General features: G+C 36.5%; 2 protein-coding genes across 5 annotated transcripts in view; both read right to left on the minus strand.

Moving 5' to 3' along the window:
- LOC135200639 (uncharacterized) overlaps nt 1–14323 on the minus strand; it is a 36949-nt gene extending 22626 nt beyond the window's left edge. The window contains exons 1-8 of one of the 2 annotated variants that reach the window (XM_064229255.1): nt 13987–14323; nt 10921–11073; nt 10304–10493; nt 9643–10040; nt 9281–9463; nt 7914–8879; nt 6603–6791; nt 5962–6099 (exon numbers count right to left, since the gene is read on the minus strand). In XM_064229255.1, coding sequence (XP_064085325.1) covers nt 5962–6099; nt 6603–6791; nt 7914–8879; nt 9281–9463; nt 9643–10040; nt 10304–10493; nt 10921–11073 — 2217 coding nt within the window. In that variant the 5' untranslated portion in view covers nt 13987–14323. Of the gene's footprint in view, nt 1–5961; nt 6100–6602; nt 6792–7913; nt 8880–9280; nt 9464–9642; nt 10041–10282; nt 10494–10920; nt 11074–13986 lie in introns of both variants that reach the window. The other variant, XM_064229251.1, reaches the window with a different exon arrangement.
- Nucleotides 14324–16940: 2617 nt separating this feature from the next.
- LOC135200671 (mucin-17-like) overlaps nt 16941–22737 on the minus strand; it is a 32435-nt gene continuing 26638 nt past the window's right edge. For 2 of the 3 annotated variants that reach the window (XM_064229288.1, XM_064229283.1), the window contains exon 18: nt 16941–21851. In XM_064229288.1, the coding sequence (XP_064085358.1) occupies nt 21675–21851 (177 nt within the window). In that variant the 3' untranslated portion in view covers nt 16941–21674. The remainder of the gene's footprint in view (nt 21852–22737) is intronic. The other variant, XR_010311346.1, reaches the window with a different exon arrangement.

Raw genomic sequence — 22737 nt, forward strand, 5'->3', positions numbered from 1 at the left:
GAAGTAGCTTCGCGCCTGGCTCCAGACTGGCACTATTTGGCGTCTGGCCCCTGGCTGACCCCTCTCCACTTTCTGGAGCTTCGAGCTTGGTAGAGTCTCGAGGATGTCTGGCGATGCCCACATCAGACACTCTTATCTGTCTGACTTGTTCGCCTCCAGCGCATCTGCGCTAGGTTGGAGGCCCCCTCTTTCTCTTCATCAGACAATGACAGTGTTCCTTGAAACTGTCTGCCTCTGGCGTTTTTTACGCCTGTTTTGGCATTTGGCGCCTGGTTGGCGCTACATTGTCCGAAAGTCCTGAAACTCCACAATGGTTTATCAGGAGATTGGAGAAGGGTGGAAGAAATTCTTCCACTTTGAGCTTCTGGCCTCTCCAGCAAGGGAAGGTGATTGTAGTAAACTACATCCATTAAACGATAGGATATCTAACAGTACGAGAGATAAGTCTTCCTCCGAGGAAGATCCTTCTTGAATCCTTCCGTTGCTAACGAGATCTCTTCTTACTTGCTGATGAAGTTCCTCGTTGCAGAATCTTCCCTATCCTTGTCCGAAGGAAGGGAAGGGGCTTGGAAGTCGAAGGAGACTCCGAGCTGAAATTGGGAGGATTCCTGATTTCTAGCTCTTTACTGTATCTCTCTGAATACCTTCTGGGAAGCATTTCGAGCCCTCATCGCATCCCAAAGACTTTGTAGGCAAAAACGTTTAAACCATCTCTTTTTATGTAGGTGAAAACGTAAGTACCCTGCCTGGGCAACGAAACTTCTATCTGAAATCGTTGAGTCAGGAATAGAGGGTTTTAGTTCTCTTGCCAGACATACTATGCTGGCAAGAACCCATTGCCGAGTCTCCATTAAATCTGATGCGAGATTCCAATGCACAAAAAATTCACTTGTCTTCTTGGTAGTTAAGGGCCAAGAGAAAACAAAGAATTCCCTCATAAAATTTCTCAAAGAAGTTTGATGAGGAGCAGTTCCATCTTGTCGGAACACAGAATCTGAAGCCACAAAAGATCCCATTCGAAGTACATGATATCCTACTCTTGTCGTATTGAGGTATCGTATCAGATCCCGAAGATCTTAATCCTCTGCTATCTCTAATTCTCCTTGTATAGACAGAGTATAGCCTTTTACTGCGCTCTTTGATAGCAGATATATATAAAGTTGATTCTTCCCTCTGAAAAGGAAGAAAAAACCTATATGTGGTTCACAGAGGTATCGGAAGAGGACAGTTTCCTCTTCCATCAAACACGATCTGCAGCAATTCTATGTCCTGGCTATGACTGTCATTCACCTTGAAAAATCCTCTCATTCATGTCCACTTCTGGTCAGTCTGCACGAAGACTGACTCAGAGTGGAGAGGTTGTTAAGGTCCATTTGTAATAGATGCTTATAGAATATTCAGACTGTCTTGGAAAAGACTTCCAAAACATGCTGTGAGAAGAACGTGACCTCTGTGAATCCAACCTCTCTAAGGCCAAAATGAGGCATAAAGTATTATCCTCTCTTTCTTTGACGCCCTTTATCTTAAATTCTGTAAAGTATTTATATTTAGGGGATAAAAAAAAACTAAAGTTTATTCCCCTTTCTATAAAATAAAGATGGTGTATATTGCTACCTCTCTTGGTTCGAGGAAAAGGAAGCAGTCTACAGGAAGCCTGTTCGTCTTCTACCTTGCTAAGAGATCTATGAAGAAGACTTTTCGTAGGTTCTCACAACTCTTTGCAATAAATGTTAGACATACGTTAACAGTTATTATCGTTGATCGAGAAGGTTCTCACGGACATGCAAAATCTTGCATCGAACCTCTTTTTCCAAATAGGTTCTCTTTGTTAACGCGAACAGGAGCGAAAAAAGAGATTCTCAATGCTCTTTGCGATCTGAGAGAGTCGTGGAATTGGCCTAAGTGATTAAATGGGTAACGAAATCAGGAACGAATCTTGCCGTTACCGAGCGTGCTGTCTGAGAGGCTACCTGGGACTCTATGTTAATAACTCGCTAAAATGAGAAAATATCTTGGATGGTGCTCTTGGCTCATTGCGCCAGGCTGGCGCTTCTGGCGCATTGCGCCAGGTTGGCGCTTCAGACCGGCGCTTTCTTCTAATACTCTTTATGTTAGGTGCCAGAACATCTGTGCCTTTATGGTACCCGACATCCTTACACATGTTAATTCCGTTCTTAGTAGGAAAAAACTCTTATATACGTAGTATATTCTATTCAGGGAAACCATTTCTGCCACGAAGAGAATGTTTCCCATTCCACTCATCCATCTTCTCTTGAGCAATATCTGATTCTAAAAAGGTTGTGTGCGTTTCTCGAAAGACTTGACCATACCGTAGTCTTAAAGTGAATTCTCTACTACATCCATCTTCTCACTAAGCATGTATTCTAATAAGCCATGCTTTCGTAAGCATGAGAGCATTATATAATATAATGTTCTGCTGCGTTAGAATCCTTTAATAATGTTCCCTACGGTAAACAGCATTGAAAGGTTATAATATTTTTCTTATTTAGCTTAACTATCCCCTCCATTCGAGACTAAGTCCATGATTGTAGGGGGAATATACGGTTAACCATTCGATCCCGTTGGAGAGAGAGATGCAACCGACTGCTAATGACAGAGACCTGGATGGTACTGTATTGGCCTTACGCTTACAATGACAGCCCGGCCGTCTCGCTCGCTGCCTGGCTGCATTCATCGTGAGTTGCCCGTTACTTCATTTAATGAAGGAATATAATAAAATTATTCCCGAGCCTAAGGAAGCTCTCAATAATGCCAATTTAAGCCAAACAACCTTTGTTAAATACCGAAGCTGAGTAGGTATTGTCGTAACAAACGTTTTAAGCGAAGTCCTTACCAGGATGTAGATAATTTCGTAGCGAACCACAAAGGCAACTATGGTATGCGTATATGACTTGTCATTCAGCAGTCGTATGCAGCAAGTCTTCCTACTACATTCTTTCCTCTCCGATGCGGAGAGAGAATGGAAATTTTGCCCTCTCCGTTCTTTTCGTCAATAAACTCAAATTAGCATTAGTCGAAAGATATCGCAATGAAAACTCTCGGATCGAAGAGAATCCCTCAAATTTTTATTCTCTTGGAGATAAGGCCGTATTCTACGGCTCTATTATCTGGAAGAGCCTCTAATCAATGAATGAGAGCTCGTACGAACCTTGTTCAATTTACAAACGATTGCCACTCTCTGTAAATAGTTGGTTGCATTATTTTAGAAGGAGGAAGATTTTAATATCGTCTTATTAGTAATGAACTCATTTTTTTCAATAAAAAAGGTCGCTAAGGTCTTATAAACTGAGAGACCTGCTCCCTTATTGGCTTCCAATTCCGATCTATCTTCCATTTCCTGTCCATCAAGTTGGGAGAAGAATGAGCAACCGGAGGAGAGCGCCTCCTTCCGTAAGGTGAAGGGCTTTTAGCAGTACCGATTCTAACCTGACAAGGGCTACGGCCGCCTGTGCGACATCTTGAGTCCCCGCCAGGAAAAAAAGCCGATCTTGCTCTTGCCATCACTTGCATTAAGACTATCCTGAGAAGGGCGACGGCCGCCTGTGCAACAACTCCCGTCCTTATCAGGAGAAATCCTCGAATGCCTTTCACCTTACGCAGAATCAGGATCTAACTCCATATCCGATGAATATCCTGGTTTATAGCTTCAGGCGCTTTGCTCCTCGTTTCAGGCGCTTCAGGCGCTTGAGGCTTTCAGGTGCTTTGCGCCTCATCTGAGGCGCTTCAGAAGCCTTGCGCCTCGCTTCAGGCGCTCCAGGAGCTTTGCGCCTCATTTCAGGTGCCTCAGGCGCTTTTAGCCTTGTTTCAGGCGCTTCAGGCGCTTTTCGCCTCATTTCAGGCGCTTCAGGCACTCCGAGCCTGTTTTCAGGAGCTTCAGGCGATTTGAGACTCCTTTGAGGAGCCTCCGACGCTTTTTCGCCTCTCTTCAGGCTCTTCAGGCACTTTGCGCCTCGATTCAGGCTCTTCAGGCGCTTTGAGCCTCATTTCAGGCTCTTTAGGCGCTTTGCGCCTCATTTCAGCCTCTTCAGGCGCTTTGCGCCTCATTTCAGGCTCTTCAGGCGCTTTGCGCCTCGTTCCAGGCTCTTCAGGCGCTTTGAGCCTTGTTTCAGGCGTCTCAGGTGCTTCATGTCCGAGGAGCTAGAAGCTTAAAAATTATATATGTGTTTAATCACTAACCGAGATCCATAATTCATTCGATCAACATATATTCTTTAATATCTAATTCGTTCTTCTCAGAATAGATATATTTTCATATAAATGTACCGATGAGGAATTTGTTGAAGTAACTCTTTCAAACCCCATGGGATAGAGCCTCCGTCTATTTGTACGGGGGACGAAAACAGGATAGGGCAATGCCTCTACCGCAACTGTTATCGAAAGATATCTCTCTGAGCTTCCGATATCTACGACGAGATTATCTTGCATCTTCATTGAATCTACGCCGTTGAAACTTTCTTCTCCTTATCCGTCAACACGATAATAATATGGGGAACACATTACATTAGGACGCCTTTCCAATGGCAAACTTGGCAGTCTGGGACGTTCTACAGAACCTGCCGAGGGGACGCCTGATCGGTGGGGATTCTCTGAAACCCCCCTGCGGTTGTCGACATTCCTTCTCCTCTGGGCTTGTGAGCTTGGAAGAGGTCTAGACCTGGGAGCGAGACAGAGCCGATCAGACGCACCCTCCATTGCAATGGGGGAACACTATATTCACTTCTTACCTTTTAAAAGCTCGCATTTGAGCTGTCCATTTATCTTCAATTTGCATATATAAATTTGTAGTTTCTGAGGAGTAAGAAGGTGATGAGGATGCAACAACTACTAGTACTGCTAATACTCTAACTGCTCGTTAGCACAAACGCTATTAAAGCTTATAAAGTAAGCGTATCTAGTTATATGCTTTTCTGACTTCCTAAAGTAGGAAATTAGAGTTTAATATTTCCTCAATAAAGTTGTAACCTTTATTAAATGTAATAATGAATAAATATTAATAATTCTCTTTATGGCAAACTATGTGAGTGTCTACCGATGATTTCGGTAGTTTCACTTAGTATTTTCTTCGAAATTTCGAAGCGAAATTCATTAAAAAGTTAATAAAAGCGTATGTCGAACCAAAGACCCAGTACTTCCCTGCAAAAGACAGTCCAGAAGATCGATGGCGATGAAACACGAAAATCAAATCAGGAGGAACCATAAACGTATGTTTACATTCCAAACGATAGAGAAAAATCTGTCCTTAGAAGGTAATAGTTCCTATTCCTGCCACCCAGCGGCAGGCCGGTAGATCACCTGACCTACCTACCTGTAGCGTGTGCCGCGAAATTCGAATTTCTATCGGGGACGACGGAGTCTATAGCTAAGTATATATCTGACAGGGAAGTTGAATGTATGAAATCTAGGAGTAGTATTCCCAGCACCCCTAAAAAGGGTTTATAAAATCTTTAAAAGCCAAAAATAACAAAAATGAACAAAACATAAGCACCCACATAATGAGAAATACATTTAATGTCTCATAAAATTATACAGTAACATCTACTACAGTTGGTTCACTTAAGGTAGATTCTTGGATGAGCCCTACGCTTATGAGATGTTTGTTTGGCGGCCGCTGATTGGCTGGTACCGGGAGGTAGGCAGCTCTCAGCCAATCAGTGGCCGCTAAACAAACATCTTGCTGGCATAAGGCTCACCCAAGAATCCACCTTAAGTGAACCGGCAATAGTACATGGAAACTACATGTAATCCTCAATACACCATTCATATGGATTTCTTTGAAAACACCAGCAAAGAATGTTTACAACTTTAAGTCTTCATAATTTCTTAAATGCTACGTATTAGGTGTCTATTGAGTTATCTGCTTGAAGTTAAAATACTTATAACACTGTTTTTAAGTGACAAAAGTTTCCGTCTCTAATCCTAAGAAAAGAGTATTTCGTTTACCTGAGGGCAGGCATGAATGTCGACAACCTTAGATGGAGCATGTGTACGACGGTGCCTTTGAAAAGAGTACTGCCAGCTAGTCTTGTATTCACAGTCATGACATTCAAATATTTCTTGTGATTCAGATTCATTGGTGGCCTAAGAAATAGAATCAATACAAACGCTGAGTCAAGTGTAAGCAGTAAGCAATCCATATATGTCAGCAATGCATATGAAACCCACAAGTTAAAGAGTCTTTATGAGAAATTGTGTGACAGTGCAGTGTTAATATAATTTACATATAATATAATTTACATACACAGTACAATAAGTATGTTGATATAAAATTTGTCATAACTTACAGTTACTATAACATATAAACAGGCAACATTCAGATCTATGGAATTTATATCTGTGCTAAAATAAAAACAGACTTACAGCCTATTCAAAGAAACATACTTCTCTACAAAGCTCATACTTAGAAATGTATATTATTATTATTATTAATAGGGCTTAGTTTTTCCAGACCTCTGAGTCCCAAGTAGACTCTTCTCGGGCTGGTATAGAAATGTATAAAGAACAAATATTACATAATCACACAATTCATGGATTCATTTCTTTCAAGCATCTGCAAACACACATGAGTGTGCTTATGTACTTACAGGGCGCTGTTGTTTAGGTATTTGATGTTTGACCCGTACATGTTTAGTGAGCAACTTCTTGTCATCACATGTATAGGCACAAAGGTGACAATTAAGAACCTGCATTGCATGAGACATTTTGTGACGTCTTAAATGGCTGGCACGGATGGAGACAAAACTACACTCATTGCAACGGTACAATGCTAACCCCTAGAAAAAGAAAATCAGAATATTACATACTAAAACTGACACTACGTATACTTATACTCTAAACTCTAACCTAACATTATATTACAGTACCTATCAAACATTATTACTTCTATTACTGACCCAGTAGGGAGGAACTCCCAACAGATTGCCTTGAATAGCACATCTTAAGCAGCAGTGGTACACATTCTTTCTGCTTGCAACTTTTCACCAGGTTCCCCAAATGTTCCTAAAAGCCTCATTTGACAGACCAAGTTTCATAAAAATCAAACCATACCTTCAATCTCTTCTCTCCTTGACATCTATCTTGTTCAAGAATAAACCCTTCACGCCAGACCTATGAGTCTTGATAGGTCATGGAAATGATGAAAGTGGGTAAGCCACTATTACCTGCCTTGAAGTGGGGAACTCCTAGATGGTAGCAAAACTTGATAGTAGCTCCCAACTACATGCTATAAGTAATAAATCAAGCTAACCTCAGCTGTACAAAACAAAAACACCATCCCCCATTAGTCTGCTTACTAATATTGTAGTAGTTAATGTGTTAAAAGCCAAAAATACAAAAAGGTTAAAAAGCAGGGAGCTTTCGACCTTTTGCACAACAGTCCTGTTTAGTCAATTGAATAAAAATGTTTGTTCTTCTATAAGACAAATTGATTTTTTTGTGACAGTCCAGGAAACCATCAAACAACATTGCCTTGAATATAGTGGTCATTGGTGTATTCATGGCAATGTTGTTTGATGGCTTCCTGGACTGTCAAAAAAAAAAAAAAAAAAAAAAAAAAAAAAAATCTATCAAATTACATTAAGATATCCCAGAAGTCACTGAAATTAGGACATGGACTTCCATCATATAACCATTCAATAAAGAGATTATTAGGTTTTCTCAATGCAGACTGAAATGTGCTATTTCATCAGTTACATGGCTATTCAGCACAACACAAGTAATACATAATTAAAACTAAAGGTTTTTTCCTAGTACTATATACATAAGCAGAAACCCATTTAATACCAGAAAAAAATATTTGCTTAACTATTTTCATAACTTCAAATGAAAATCATTAAGGCTTTACAGGACACCAATGCAAAGAATGAACATAACGGCAGAAATCCCCTATCACTTACCTTGTCATGAAGTTTCATGTGCTTCATAAAATGATTTTCTCTCATACTCTTGTAAGAGCAAATATTGCAAGAAAACTTATATTTAATTTCTTTTGGGGTACTGCCTTTGACAACTCCTTTGCTCTTCCTCAAAGCTGGATCTATTTTTGCTTCACAAACTATATCACTACTACTTTTACTGTCCATCCCAGCATCTTTACACTGAGCCTCTAAGTCTTTTGATTGGATATGACCTATTTCCATTTCTATATTTTCTTTATTCCGTTCAGTTCCATTAGAAGAAGATTTTAAACGCCTGGTCATCCTTTCATCAGCAAATCTTAGAGTTAATTCCTCCTGAAATGAGGATGCCTCATGAGTAGTATCTGCCTGAGTGACTGGCAGTTTTATGGATCTGGTATCATCTGGACTGCAGGTTACTGCAGGACCTAATCCTGAACTTGGACCAACAGTTACTAGCAATGCTGGACTACTACTACCAGGTTCCATTTTCATAGTATCAAGAATCATTTCCACAGACTCACTTGGTAATCTTTCATTAACATCATCCGTACAACCAATGTTAGGCACCCTTTCCAATGGGCCACTTTCACTCTTAACTATTATTTGGCAATGGTTTTGCATAGACACTTTGCAACTTTCAGAAAATTCTTGTAGCACTTTAATTTTTTCACAGTTTTTCTCTTTTGGACTGGAAAGTAAGTGTCGCCGTGACTTCCTGCGCTGTGGACGAGGCTCTGGAGATAAAGGCCGAGACAGGACGGAATGGTATCGGCGGGCAGATCGATCCAATCCAAGAGATGAAGCATATCTGGTCATGGGGGGAGATGGAATCAACTCGCACATAACTCCAACTTCCCTTGTAGCATGCTTTGAAGGTAGCTCTGTATTAGGTTCCTCATACCCAGAGAGGACAGACTCGTCACTTCCACCTCTTATTCTGTCTATTTCTTTAAGAATTATGTCCTGCAAATAGTATGTGAATTACTGTTAAAATATGAAGGCCATATTTTATTTACTTTGACATTACCATAAATTACAAGCTGTAAGTCTGCCAAGCGTCAAGTTACTCAATATTTATTTTAACTTCAAAATATTCAAACTCAAAGGAATATTTACAAGAATACTCTACTTTCAGTGAGATTGCCAATCAAATAGGAAAAAGCTTCTTTATTTCAATAAGATTTATAATTACCTCTAAATATTTTGGGATTCTTGTTCCTCAATATTAAGATATTAAGAAAAAAGCTTCTTTATTTCAATAAGATTTATAATTACCTCAAATAAAATATTTTGGGATTCTTGTTCCTCAATATTAAGATATTAAGGAATCTTTAGTATTTAAATTTTCAGAAAAAAAAACTTACTCTAGAAGCCAGAAGCTCAACTAATGATCCCGAGACGACAACTTGGTTAGGACCTGTCTCTGTTACTCTGACACCTCTTGTAGCTCCTTGTTGGTGTAGACTGAGGAATATGCCGTTGTCTGTTCCAATACCAAGCTCAGATATCACATCCTTGTGAAGCGTAGCCTCTACTCTCTCAAATGGCTGAAAAATTATGTAAAATTATCAAGACAGAATGGGGTAACTAAAACAGCATAGAATATAAAAAATGAACTCTCCCAAGCTTACAAAATAGTACATATTATACTGTAAAGTCACTTCATGAACATAGAACCTTCTACATAAAACAGAGGAAGTAGTAAAACACTTGTCCTTATACCTACTTCATATAAACCTTTTGAAGATGAAGGAAACCTTCTGGTCCAGTCTTTCACAAGATGAGTGTAATCTACACCTTTCTTAGATATGTCTGATAAATTAGCCCTCAAGATCCTTTGGCCAATATCTCCTATTCCTCCTCCCCCTTCATCTCCATCTGCAGCTCTTCTCTCAGAGTAACGGCTAACGTGAATCTTACTGGAAAATACATGAGGAGCACTCTGGCAACTGGGATGCCCTATATGGAAGGAATTGCTGTTAGCATGGGCTCGAATAATGTGTGTTGGTTCCATCAAGTCACCGTTGATGACAATGTCCTCATGAACTTGAACATCAGTCAGTATTGGAGTCAAACTCTCTTTTGGCAAGATGTTCAACTTTACTTTCTCTAATGGACCAGAATCTGGAAAAACATCATGAAGAACAAATGTAAAATATGAAACATTCCAAAGCAAAAAAATCTAGACATGAATTGAGTTCATTAATTACACAAAAAATGTTTGAGCTATAAAAATATTCATTACATATGATAAATTCTCAACGAAATTCAATACGTAGTTCTTTGAATGCTATCTTTTCTTAAGTTATTTACATGGTGATATGAGCAGCCAAGAAAATTCAAAATTTTAAGATGCTAGTTCTTACCCAATGATGATATTGATTCACCTGCATCAGCTACAGTAATGACGGTTCCTCCAAACTGGTCTGTAAAGTCTTCCATGTGATTAGCCGATAGGCCAATAAATGTATCAAAACTATCAACACTCGCTAAGCTTATTTCTGGGTTATGGGAGTCTTCATCGTCAGGTTTTCCAAAAGACTGTAGTCCAACAGACGAGGACTTCAATGAATCAATCTGCAGAGAAATTTGGGGTTATCAGTTACCCCAGCTATTTTGCATAAATTTAAAGTCAACTGTACAATCTCAACAAAAATGATTAGTAGTAGCAGTGCTATTGGTTTTAAGGACATTAAAATTTCGTGTAAAATTGAAATACTTATTCCACTTATGATTCTCACATTTTGATGTGTTCAAGCTCAAAAAAAAAGTTTCTCGTCTCTCAAGAATAAATTTCATCTCTCAGTTCATCCATCATGTAACAAGCAATAGCAGAGCCAAAAGTAAAATTGTACTGTAATGAGTTTGTCTTTGTGTGAACAATATTTTTACCACTCATGAATGGGCATATAAAGGTCTTGCATTTAAAAAGTTGATTTGAACCACAAAGAAGTTACTATTAAACTTTAAATAATATATATATCATAACATTACCAACTCTCACCTGTTCACTGGTCTGCCAAACAATAACAGCAGAATTCTTATCTTCCTCAGATGCTTCCTCACCTATAACTGAAACATCAGCAAGAGGTACCACTCTTGCCTCACCATCATCTCTTATAACCAGCGCTCTTCTGGAACTGCTAGACCCATCCATCTATAACAGCAATAAAATCTGTAAGCTTGTAAATTCTACTTTTTTTCTCTTCTTCAGCATTCACATACTCACATATAAACCATGTTTCTAAGCAACACAACAAATCTTAGGCTTGAACCTCATAAAACTGTACTTTTTGGTACAAATATGTAAACCTAAAGTGCTAAATAAGCTGTATGAAGACAGGAGGGCCAAGGTTGTTGTGATCTAGATAATGTGCTTAGAAATTCCCTTCACGAAATATATCATTTACCTACAATGACAATGACCTGAGACAATCGTCTTAGAGACACAGCATATCATTAACTACTACTTCTATATTATCATAATTAGGGAGTGACAAAGAAACCTGGATACTGTAAATAACAGTAGATCTTGAGAGTCAGTATAGAAATAAAACACACTAAATAAAAAAAGGTTAGGCAGCCCTTTTATCAACCTAAACCCTTGGGAAGGGAAGGCGGGAGCCAGATCAACGCTGCCAATACCAAGTCAGGAAGGGTACCGGTCCATAAATTATCAAGGAAGATAGAAACAGCTGGAGAAGGCTCATTGAAAACAACAAACTCAACTATTTATTAACTGAGAAATGGGGGAGGTATTCATTTTATCATTTCAAATACTCAAATACAACATTATCACTCCTTTTATCTTTGAATAGCACCAACAAAGAACATATGTATTCCTTGGTGTGTATTCTACCCAAGAGAATGTATTCCCATTCATAAGTTTGTATGCTTTACAATTGTCTCCAATGCATGGCAGCCTAATGCTACCTTCTCTCTTGTTATCAGTTCAAAATTTCTTCCCTTTTACCCCAAAAAGCATAATTTCCCCCTGCTTTCGTTTACGTACTGCTAAAGCTTCCCTTCATTCCAAAACCAATGGGACTGCATTGATTCTGATTAAACTTTTCTTTTCTCACTGATCATGCTTTTATTTTCCTTAGGGTGACCATACCTGTCTTTACAATAACTAAAATATGGAAACTATAAATTTTGTACTGTCACCAATACCTATACAGTATATATTCATAAATTATAGTAATCAAAATAAAAACCTGAAAAAAAGTGTAATACAGGCAATCCCTAGTTAACAGCGGGGTTCCATTCCCGGCCAAGTGCTAACTGAAAATCTCAGGAACCAGAACATCACAATAGTTATGGTAATAAATGGCATTTAAGATACTGTAAGTGCTGATCAACCACTTAACAACGCTTGTAACCGGTTATCAGCATCGATAAACCGCTTACTGATGCCGATACACTGCTTACTGTCGCTGGCTTATAAAAGAACAACTTATCTGTGTTGAAAACCTGGTTAACAAAGTCGTTAGCCATGTGTCGTAAACCATAACACTGTCAACCTATGCCGCTGGTAAGTGGGGATTGCCTGTGCGCACTTTTATGAAAGGGTTTGCAGCTAGGGGTTGAAGACACGCTGCAAAGAACATTAAGTAATGCCTACAGAACACTGAGGGCACTAATCTCATATGGGATCATGGGTTGCCTAACCTAGGCTAACCTAAAGACTCGCAAACAAAGCAAGATTAAGCTGGTAGAGGATTTCGGTCAGACATCAGCCATTAGTTACATATGCCAAACAGCTGAGACCAAGATACGTAAGTACAGTGGACTTATTAGTATTTTCAAAATAAAATTCGGCTTATGAATTCACCAAAGTCTTCGCTCTTCATGCTAACCTAATTATGCTTATAACTTTCGTTTCCTTTGCAAACAGAGTTCGATGTTTATGCTTTGTAAATTATTCTACTAAATTATCATTTAGTATTTAATGACAATTACCCTAAACAAATCCTACAATTATATTTATATAATAATCATAAACCCAAAGCAAATCTTATGATTATATTTATGTGATAATTTGGTACCCTACACAGATTCGATTATATTTATGTAATAATTTGGTACCCTACACATTAGATTTTATTTATACAATAATTAGGTACCCTAAACAAATCCTACAATTAGGCATATTTACTGTAATAATAATTATTCTAAAGAAATCCTATATGTAATTGCCTATATATTTAGATAATAGTAAGGCTAGGTACCCTAACCAAATCTTATGATTAGGCTATATCACAATCACTACGTACTTACCCTAAACAAATCCTACAATCAGGTATATTTACTTTCATAATAATTAGGTACTCCAAACAAATCCTATTATTATATTTATATCATAATTAGGTACTGGGTAGGTACCCTAAACAAATCCTACGATCAGGTATATTTACTTTCATAATAATTAGGTACTCCAAGCAAATCCTATAATTATACTATTTAGCCTAGGTAGTATATCATAATTACTAGGTACCTATAGGTACCTTAAACAAATCTTAGGTCATGTTCCTACCTAGGTATAATCTACTTTCATAATAACCTAGTAGTATATACCTAGTAGGTACTCAAAACAAATCCTACAATTATATTTATATAATAGTTAGATAACCTAAAATAATCCTAAGATTAGGTAATAGGCTACCTATTTAAATCATATAGTAATTAAGGTAGGTACCCTATAAAAATCCTACAATTAGGTATAGGTAGGTAGTAGCCATAGCCTATTTAGCCTATACTTTCATAATGATTAGGCACTCTAAACGAATCCTACAATTATATTTATATAATAGTTAGGAACCCTAAACAAATCCCACGATTATAATTATTAAGTACCCTAAACAAATCCTACGATTGGACAGGTAGGTAGCTACTACCTAAGTACCTACCTACCTAGTACACAAGCTACGCCTACTAAGGTACACTGGTCAGAGGCATAGATTTCCCTGATAAACCGTAACTTTATCCGTTAAAATTTGGCAATTTGGAAATAAAAGACGACAAAATCCGCTCAACAAATATATAAGACCGAGATATCCTTCAAATTTACCTTTTTCCTCCTTCTGTTTTGGTCTTCAACTGACGTCTGCACTCTGCAGGATGTAGTTGTAGCAGCAGTAGTAGAAGTAGTAATAGTAGTAGGACTTGACACTAGGAGACTTTCACGGTGGCGTTGCCTTTGTAACGGCACAAGCTCACACACACTTCTTTCTCAATCCCCAAGCAAACAGCCAATACTCTCTCGTTTTACCTTTCTTTAAAAGCCGCTATGGGTAGAGAATATTATTACATTTTCCCCGTTTTATTTTCACTCTTCCGTCACACACACTTCTTACTCAATTCTCAAGCAAACAATAAACTCTGTCCACCTTTCTTTAAAAGCCACTATGGCTTAAGGTTCATATTCCTCGTTTATTTGCTCTCTTCCGTCTTCCTGGAAACGAGATAGTTCGATATTTAACCTTTCTAGACTATCTGTCGCAAGATGGATTCGATTTTAAGGTCCTTATACTATTACGGGACAGCCACTGGGGTAATAGGGCCATTCGGGGGTGATTTAGGTAACGGCTGTCATAATAGATTAGAATGCAATTTACTAGTGGTAATTCTCTCTCTCCAATACTGTTACAAATGAAAAAAAAAAAATCATAATGAGATTTAACTGATCGATAAACTTCGATTTTTTACTTAACGACCCTGGTATTTTACTTACATTTGTATATATTCATTAATTTGTTAAATTATGGTTTTCATTTATAATAACCGACCTTTTCTTTCTGTATTTCCCATTGTCTTCTGTTACTTCTTTATAATGAACACCGTATTCCTTGGAAGCTTGAATTTCAAGTCTGTGGCCCTTTAGGACATATAAATAGGGTTCATCTAATAATAATAATAATAATAAAGAGTCTAAGCCTGATATATGGTGAGCTTAGGTAGAAACTGAGAGTTATATGCAAATGTTCATGGAAAAGAAGTCATTACAATCATAATAAACAAAGCGTACAATGGAAACACCTACAAGGGACTAAGGAAATATAAATCTATTGATGCGTCTCTCTTTGGTCTTATATTCATCTTTACTACTGCAATTACAGAGCATAGTTTATCTCCAATCAGTTTACTTACTTACCTTTGTTCGTGCACAAAGTGACTTTTTACATTCCTTGTCGTCCGTTTGTTTTCACCTTTTATTTGTTGACAATTTTATTTATTTCTTTTGACATTCGAAAGCTTCTGTGCTTAAATTCACCGATTCTCTTTTATCTGTCTTTCCTATTTGTGTTTTAACTTGAAAATAGAGCGATAGAGCCAGATTTTTTTTAATAGTGCCTAGGGCGACAAGATAGCAAGCTGGTATAATCCTTGGGTTATGGTCTTGCTATCTTTCTGTTAACTGAGCACGAGTCCCATCTGAAAACTAAACTCATAAAAGTTTCGTCTGCAGTTATACTACATATCATTGTTATAAGTGAATCACGGTTAAATGACATTACCCTTCTGACATCAAGTGGCTCATTAGATATATTAATCCACAGAGGTGATAGTAATAGCCAATGGAGACCAGTCACAATTTAACAGACCCTAGAGCTCTCTAGCATACACTTTTCTCAATGACTTCTGAAACATCATTCCTTCTTTTCCATGAGATATTGTGTGTGCTACACCCTCATTGCATTTCATATCACGAATATGTTCAAAAGTGAAGAGTTTTCAAAGGATTTCACGATATTTCTTACTTTTTCATATCTATCAGATTTTCATCTTCTGCATTCCTATCGTTAAAACTTCCATAATCTTATTTTCATACCTTATCTCTCCCTGCATTTAGTTGCACTCCTACATAAGACACTAGACTTGAAAGTTCTTTTCCCAATTTTTAAATACTCTCCAAAATATTTCAGCTGAGTTATGTTGCTTGCCTACTTTCCATGAAGCCACGTCTAATCTCTCTAACGAAATGGAAGTTTGAACAAAACAGACAGGTAACTTCCTCATGAGCCCTTTCTAGTGATTCTGGCCACTTTCACCTGGCAACAGAAGTAAGCAGTCGTGAAACTCGTCTCTACACTGCTTACGGGCTGTCAGCTTCTGATAACAGCGTCAACATACCTGTCACCGAGTCCTGCGTCAAAAATGTCAGTCATTGTGTCTGGATGATAACCGTTTCACGTAGCAAATTGTCGATCGTTACTTCAGGCCTGAAATATTTAGCTAAACAATCACTGGGATGATTTGCTATGTATGACTAGACTGTAAACTGTTTCTGGCTTTCCTTCAGATGGTCGTGTTGATCATTTGGGTAGTCAAGCAGTTGAGTTTAGCCTGCAGTACCATTAATGAAGGTTTAAATTTTATCTAAGGAAATGCTTATGCAGACCAGTAGACTCTGAGGCAGCAGGTCTTTGAAGTTATGTCTCATGCATCTGCTGTTCTGCCTCACAAACTTCTTGGACACTATATTTACCCCAACAGTTACAGAGTTTTATGCACAGTGAGCCAAGTACATATTGGGAATAATGTGGCCGTTACGGATTATACATACTTCCTTTTGCAGATTGAAAGTGTTGACTGTTATCCTCACATGGAATTTATTTGTAGCATGTATAACAAAATGTTTAGTGCTCTGTCACTTACACTTTTGAAAAGGGTATTTAGTTGTTTCCATGTGACATACTCCTTGATTTATGGCTAGTATATATAGTACCTCTTATACTGTGAATGTGCCTATTCTGAACCTACATCCCCATATCAGAACTGAGGAGGATGTCTATTGAATCAAAATTTGCTTCCAAATCCATATGCAAATCATCTCACTTGTAGTTTTAATACATCCATTTACTACATATCTAATTCTACCAAAGAACTAAGTCTATTAAACATAAAATTCTCACACCTTTTCCTATGGAGATCATAAAAACTTAACAGATGCTCCTGCAAAATAATCATATAAAAAGAAAACCACAGGTTAATTCTCATTGAAAAATATCAGAAAAACGCAGGTTAATTCTCATGTTATTATTTGACAAAGCAGTACAGTGAAAGATTACACATAGGACATTACAAATGGTGTAACATGTACTACAACATATGATGAATTTGTGATAAAAACAAATAAATCTTCAAAAATACAAAAATACTCCAATTTAGCAAAACCAACAAAAATCTGTAAAACTCTAAATATTCTTAATGTATAAGGGTATGACTTTTGTCTATTCTTCTTTTTCATAAAGCACATGATTTAAATGTCTAATGCATACATGGAATACAATGTATATGAGAAGTTATAGCTCATTTAAATTATTGATAATTTTTAATCACTAAAAGGCACCTGGATTATAAATTTTTAAAGAATTTGTACTGTTGCCAGCCTGAGTTAGTGAAAGGGCAGTGAGGCCTAGGCATTCCTAATCAAATAAAAATTTTGCACTTCTCTGTTGACAACAGCAATTTCAACCTTTTCCAAGGCAGAAAAGTTTTGCTATAATAAACTTCTCATGACATTGAATCACTACTTAATGAAAATATATAAAGGAATGTCAATTTTCTTTATAAATTATTCTATTTATTTATACTATAATTTAAGTAAAATTTTATTCTTTAAAAATTTTTCATAAAACTCTAAATGCATAAGTACTCAAGGACTCCTTACATAGATCACCTTATAATTACAGCTACCTTCTAGCACTAGGATAACCGTGTCACAATATCTTTAAGGAATGTGTATAAAAATTTAAAATTGCTTTAATTATGCTTTATTTTCAGGGTAATTTATGTTATGAACGTTAATTCTTAATCTAATCACATTCATAAGCATATACTGAAAGTGACAATAACTAGATGTGAATATCATCACTGCAGTTCTGAGAATTATGGTATGCATCACCCAGCCAGCAGTGACAGCTTCCCTGATTTCTCTATCAACAGATGTTTTTAATTTTTGCTGTATGAATAAAACACAACATTGTACCAAAGAGATGGAGTCTTCAAATTTAGCAACAAATAAACAATACTTATATGGAATTAATACCAATATAATCAAGACATTTTTCATAGGCAAAAAGTTAAAGCAAGATTAACAGGGTAAATAGAAAAATACTGCACTCAGACTGCAAGGACACACTATTAGCTCTGTTGGTAGCACACATATATGTATCATGTTTGAGGCCAGGAAGCATAATTTGAAAATCACTCTAATAAATGAAATGGCAAAGTAAGAATTAATTTTTGAAGAACTATTCCAATCATCACTTTTGGATTACATTCATGAAATTTATGTGCACTAAAAAGTATCGTAAGTCTTATCTCTTCCATAAAAGTTGACCAACTTTATCAACATTTCACATTTATAAATTATATGTGGTATTTATATACTGTAGTATTAAGAATTCAGGGTTTCAAATTCACTTTCCTCATCAATATTAAAGACATGATCAGTTTTCTGATTTCAAAAATAAAATGACAGTAGTTCAGATTTCAATATGAAAATTACTAATATCCATCTCAAACAGTACAAATGATGTACCAGTTTTCATACAGAAATAATGACCCCACCCTTTACGGAATACCACTGAAAATGTAAGCAATATGAATATAGTACTTATTCAATTCCTTAATCCTACTGACTAAAGCTCTGTTCTGGATATTAAGCAGCAGTGCAAAATAATAATCCAGTTAGATACAGCATGCAACTCTTTCCAAAATAAAACTATTTTTCATATAAACTATGCATTAAAGGACTTTATATGTTTAAGTTCTTATGTACAATACAGGACAGTCATGTTTAATACACCAATTTCCTCTCCAAATTACTATACTCAAAATGTGTAAAAGATCCGCTGCATCCATTTCATTGCATTACATTAATCACTCATTAATTATTAGAAAATGTGTACTTTCTAAAGTGATTCCTACCTATTTTTCTAAGAAATAACTGATAATAAAATCATCATATGAGAGGAACATGAAATACGTACTTTGACATCCAAACTACAGTGGGGAACCATGAGACTAAAAAAATTTTAAATACAGATAAACTCACTGTCATTGGCATTGAAGCCCTGTTCATGACTATCTGTGCACACATTAATCCTGATGTACCTAGCTAACTAAAATCATTTACATATAGTAAATCAAAGAAGTGTTCTGGAACTATGATGGTTTGTGTCAAATCACTTAACTATTAGCACTTACACACATGAGGACACTTCATACTAATTTACTTTCTAATGAAAATTCTCAGGCTCTCATAAACATATCCCACTGGTTTAGTAAAGAATTTCAGTTTGGAAGGAATATTTTTCATTTATAGAATTTGAAAACAAGAATTTTACCTTTTTTTAATTATTTACAATTTCTGAAACAGAGCAGCAAAATTGGGTGGATGGGTTAATTCAAGATTAGTATCCATCAAGAGAACAACCAGCTGCCTTTATGAAGAAGAATGAACCAGTATTTTAAAAAAAGCTGCTAGGATGAGCAAAATTTCCACATAAACCTATGCAATTGCACTTCTGCCTCATGTGTCTGTACCACTGTAAACAAATATATATTCAAATGGCACACATACATGGTGAGACTCTGTAAAACTATAATCACATTTATGTATAATTATGAGAACTTTCAAACTTTCACCCATTTACCCTTTAAACATAAAATCTCAAAAGTATAGTATTTGTGCCACATGGTCCTGATTTTACTGCAATCAGAAAGTCCTACATCATTCTTTGCTTAAAAATAGAGATCACTGGTAAGCATTAAAATATGGCATTGTTAGGAAATTGAAAAATAAAACAGCTCATTGTTAACTTGCAAGCAAATGACCCTTTCAGCGGTGCCCATACAGCATAGGTAATGCTATCCCTACGTATGGCAAAAAAACACCGATGAAAAGGTAAGGTATGATAAAAAATGACCACCATTGGAACAATAATTTGGTAAAATCATGCTTTAGTGTGAGAAGTACTTTCAACAATGAAAAACTATCCCCTAGTAAATATCTCAAATTTATGAGAAATATTTTTGGTATCTCTCCTAAATCAAAGCAGCATTATAGTAGTCCACCATATTCATAGTAAAAAATTCAAAATCTTACTACTGTGATAAAAAAATGCCATGAAGCAAAGTCATTCTGAAAAACTCATGTACTTTAGTTTCATAATTCAAAGGTCACTAAGTTTACATCGTAATACTGTAGAATTTTCAAACTCTGAGGACAAAGTCCTCATCCTAATACTGATGCATTTATATCTCTTTAAGACAGGGTAAGCTCAAACTGAATTTTACTACTTTCCTAACTTAGTAATGAAAAATAATTATTGTAAAATTATGGAGTATTCTTCACTGACCACTTACATGGATTTCCATACAATCTACTAACCTTTCATTTCTTTAAAACACTGCTGAAAGGATTCGACACCTACTACAAGTAAATAAAATGGGGCATTTTGCAAAAATATTTTAGCATTCCAGCAATTACTAGACTTGACTGCAAGGAAAAATAAGCAAAAGTAATTGTAAAGTCATAAACCTATATTACTAATAATGCTGCCATAAGATCCTCATTAACCTGTGAAACATCACCAAGTAATTATTAAATTTTGAAATATGTGTACCTCTACTAAGTTACAAATATCTATAAATTTCAAATAAAACAAATTACAAAAGCATCTGGTTTAGGCATCAGTTCAATGTAATTTGAAAATATACAAAGTTAATTAACCTTAAAAAAAAGCTTAACATCACTTCTAATAAAAGCTGTGAGTGTATGGCAAATCTGTCTCATCCTTATGCTGCATAATTTACAACCAAGTCTAACACCTGAATTTGATAAAATTTGTGAACTTAAATTGGGGAACTCAGAGGACAATAATTTTTCCTGAATATAAGGAATGGTACCTATATTTCATATTCAACTAGCTTATTGAGGATGATATGATACCTAATCTAATTAGCATAGATGTTGTTAACAACACACTATCAAGTACTACATCACAAAGGGCACATAAAATGTATGGAGGGTGACAAGTATGGTATGGTATTACTACAATAAAGTCAGCAACAGTACCCTGCTCTGATTACCTACATTTGGTCAATAAGATACAACCTAAAGTAAATTCAACTTAAACTAATGGTGTTCATTACAACTAAATTTGGACCATTTTACACTACTTTTTAGTTTACCAATAAAAAATTGTACTCTATGTTGTCATTTACTCCAGAAGGCACCATCATTGGCATCATATGACTCATTACAAAAGATTTTGTCAATACAAATGTGAATACATCTTACAATACTTTGTAATAACTGATCTGCCTTTTCACTCTAAAAACAGACACTACAGCACAACCAGCTGTACTGATTTCAATAAAACTGTATCGCTAATCATCAGCACTGCATCTCTCACCTACTGACATGGTTGTGACTACAAGAATGTCCCTTGTAAGCACCTTATAACCTACTCACATCACCTGGCTAGATTTACTAAGTTTAAATCAATACATACACATAAATTTCTCAGAGAGGCACAAGTTGGATAAGGCAGTCATGACATTTTCTAGTCCAAGAAGCACTGTCTTTCAAAGCGAAACAGTGCAATCTATGTAATAGCCAAAAACCTTAATGAACACACGTTCATCTTGGTTTGAAACCTTAGAAGAGAATATGCAACCATAACTCTTGATGAAAAACCAAACAGAGGTCGAAGTACTTGACAGTTAATGTTAACTGAGGCTGTCTTACTGCAACCGAGACACCATCAGGTTAACTGTATTTGATGTCTTGTTGAGGATGGAAATGGCTGTGTGTAAGTTGGCAGAGCGAACATCTGCACCATCAACTTGTAATAATTTATCTCCAACTTTCAGAGCAGATGATGCCGCTCCACCTCCAGCAACACTCACAACATATATGCTCTGTAAAATGACAAATTTTTAAAGACAGGTAATACGCAGTGGAGTGTTGCATAAAATGAATCGCTCACTGTTAAAACAGTTCCACACTTTGATACCACTTGTTTGCATGCAACATTTTTCTGGTGTGATTGGAATCTTCACGCTAATAGCAACACAGTCAAGATTTCATTTGCCACATTTTTTTTATACCCTTCAATGGTACCACCAAGTACCCATCCATATAAAAAAGCAAAGCTGGTTCACGTAAGGTTCTAAATTCTTGCCCAAAATTCAATGGAAAGAATGAGAATTGATATATACAAGGACATACCAAATAATCAGGCTGCTTTTGCATTTGTTTTCTATTTTAGTCAAGGCCAACTTTGATGATACTGGAGACCATCATCAGTAACTATTAAATCCTACATTTTGAAAACTCATTCTCTTCTCAAAGTATGTTTAAAGCAGCCATATAAAGATCACATGCCTTACAACACAACAAAAACTACAGTTATGGTAGCACTGCTTGCCATGAAGAAGTATCAGGAAGGTATGAAGAGCCTAAGATATAATTGCTTAAATTGTCATTGCTTTCAAAGTGATCTTATATCCAAACTCCATTGCGCTAGAGAGAACAACGCTGAAAAGTCTTGACAAACTTAGACATTCCTTCCTTTTTCCATCACCCCTTAAATAGCTCACCTTTCACTTCAATATTCCAGCAGGCTCAGATTGTTTTTCTTTGCAGGTTTAAAGATAAAACTGCTTTATCCCAAAACTGACTGTCTGTAGGATATAGCAGATATTACCAAAAGTCTCTGCAGCATCCTCTGTATTCTAGCTCCATTGCAAACTACAGATACCTTGTGCATCACCAACACAGAGTAAAAGTCATCTGTGCAATCAA

This window comes from Macrobrachium nipponense, chromosome 23, assembly GCF_015104395.2.
Source record: "Macrobrachium nipponense isolate FS-2020 chromosome 23, ASM1510439v2, whole genome shotgun sequence".
NCBI lineage: Eukaryota > Metazoa > Arthropoda > Malacostraca > Decapoda > Palaemonidae > Macrobrachium > Macrobrachium nipponense.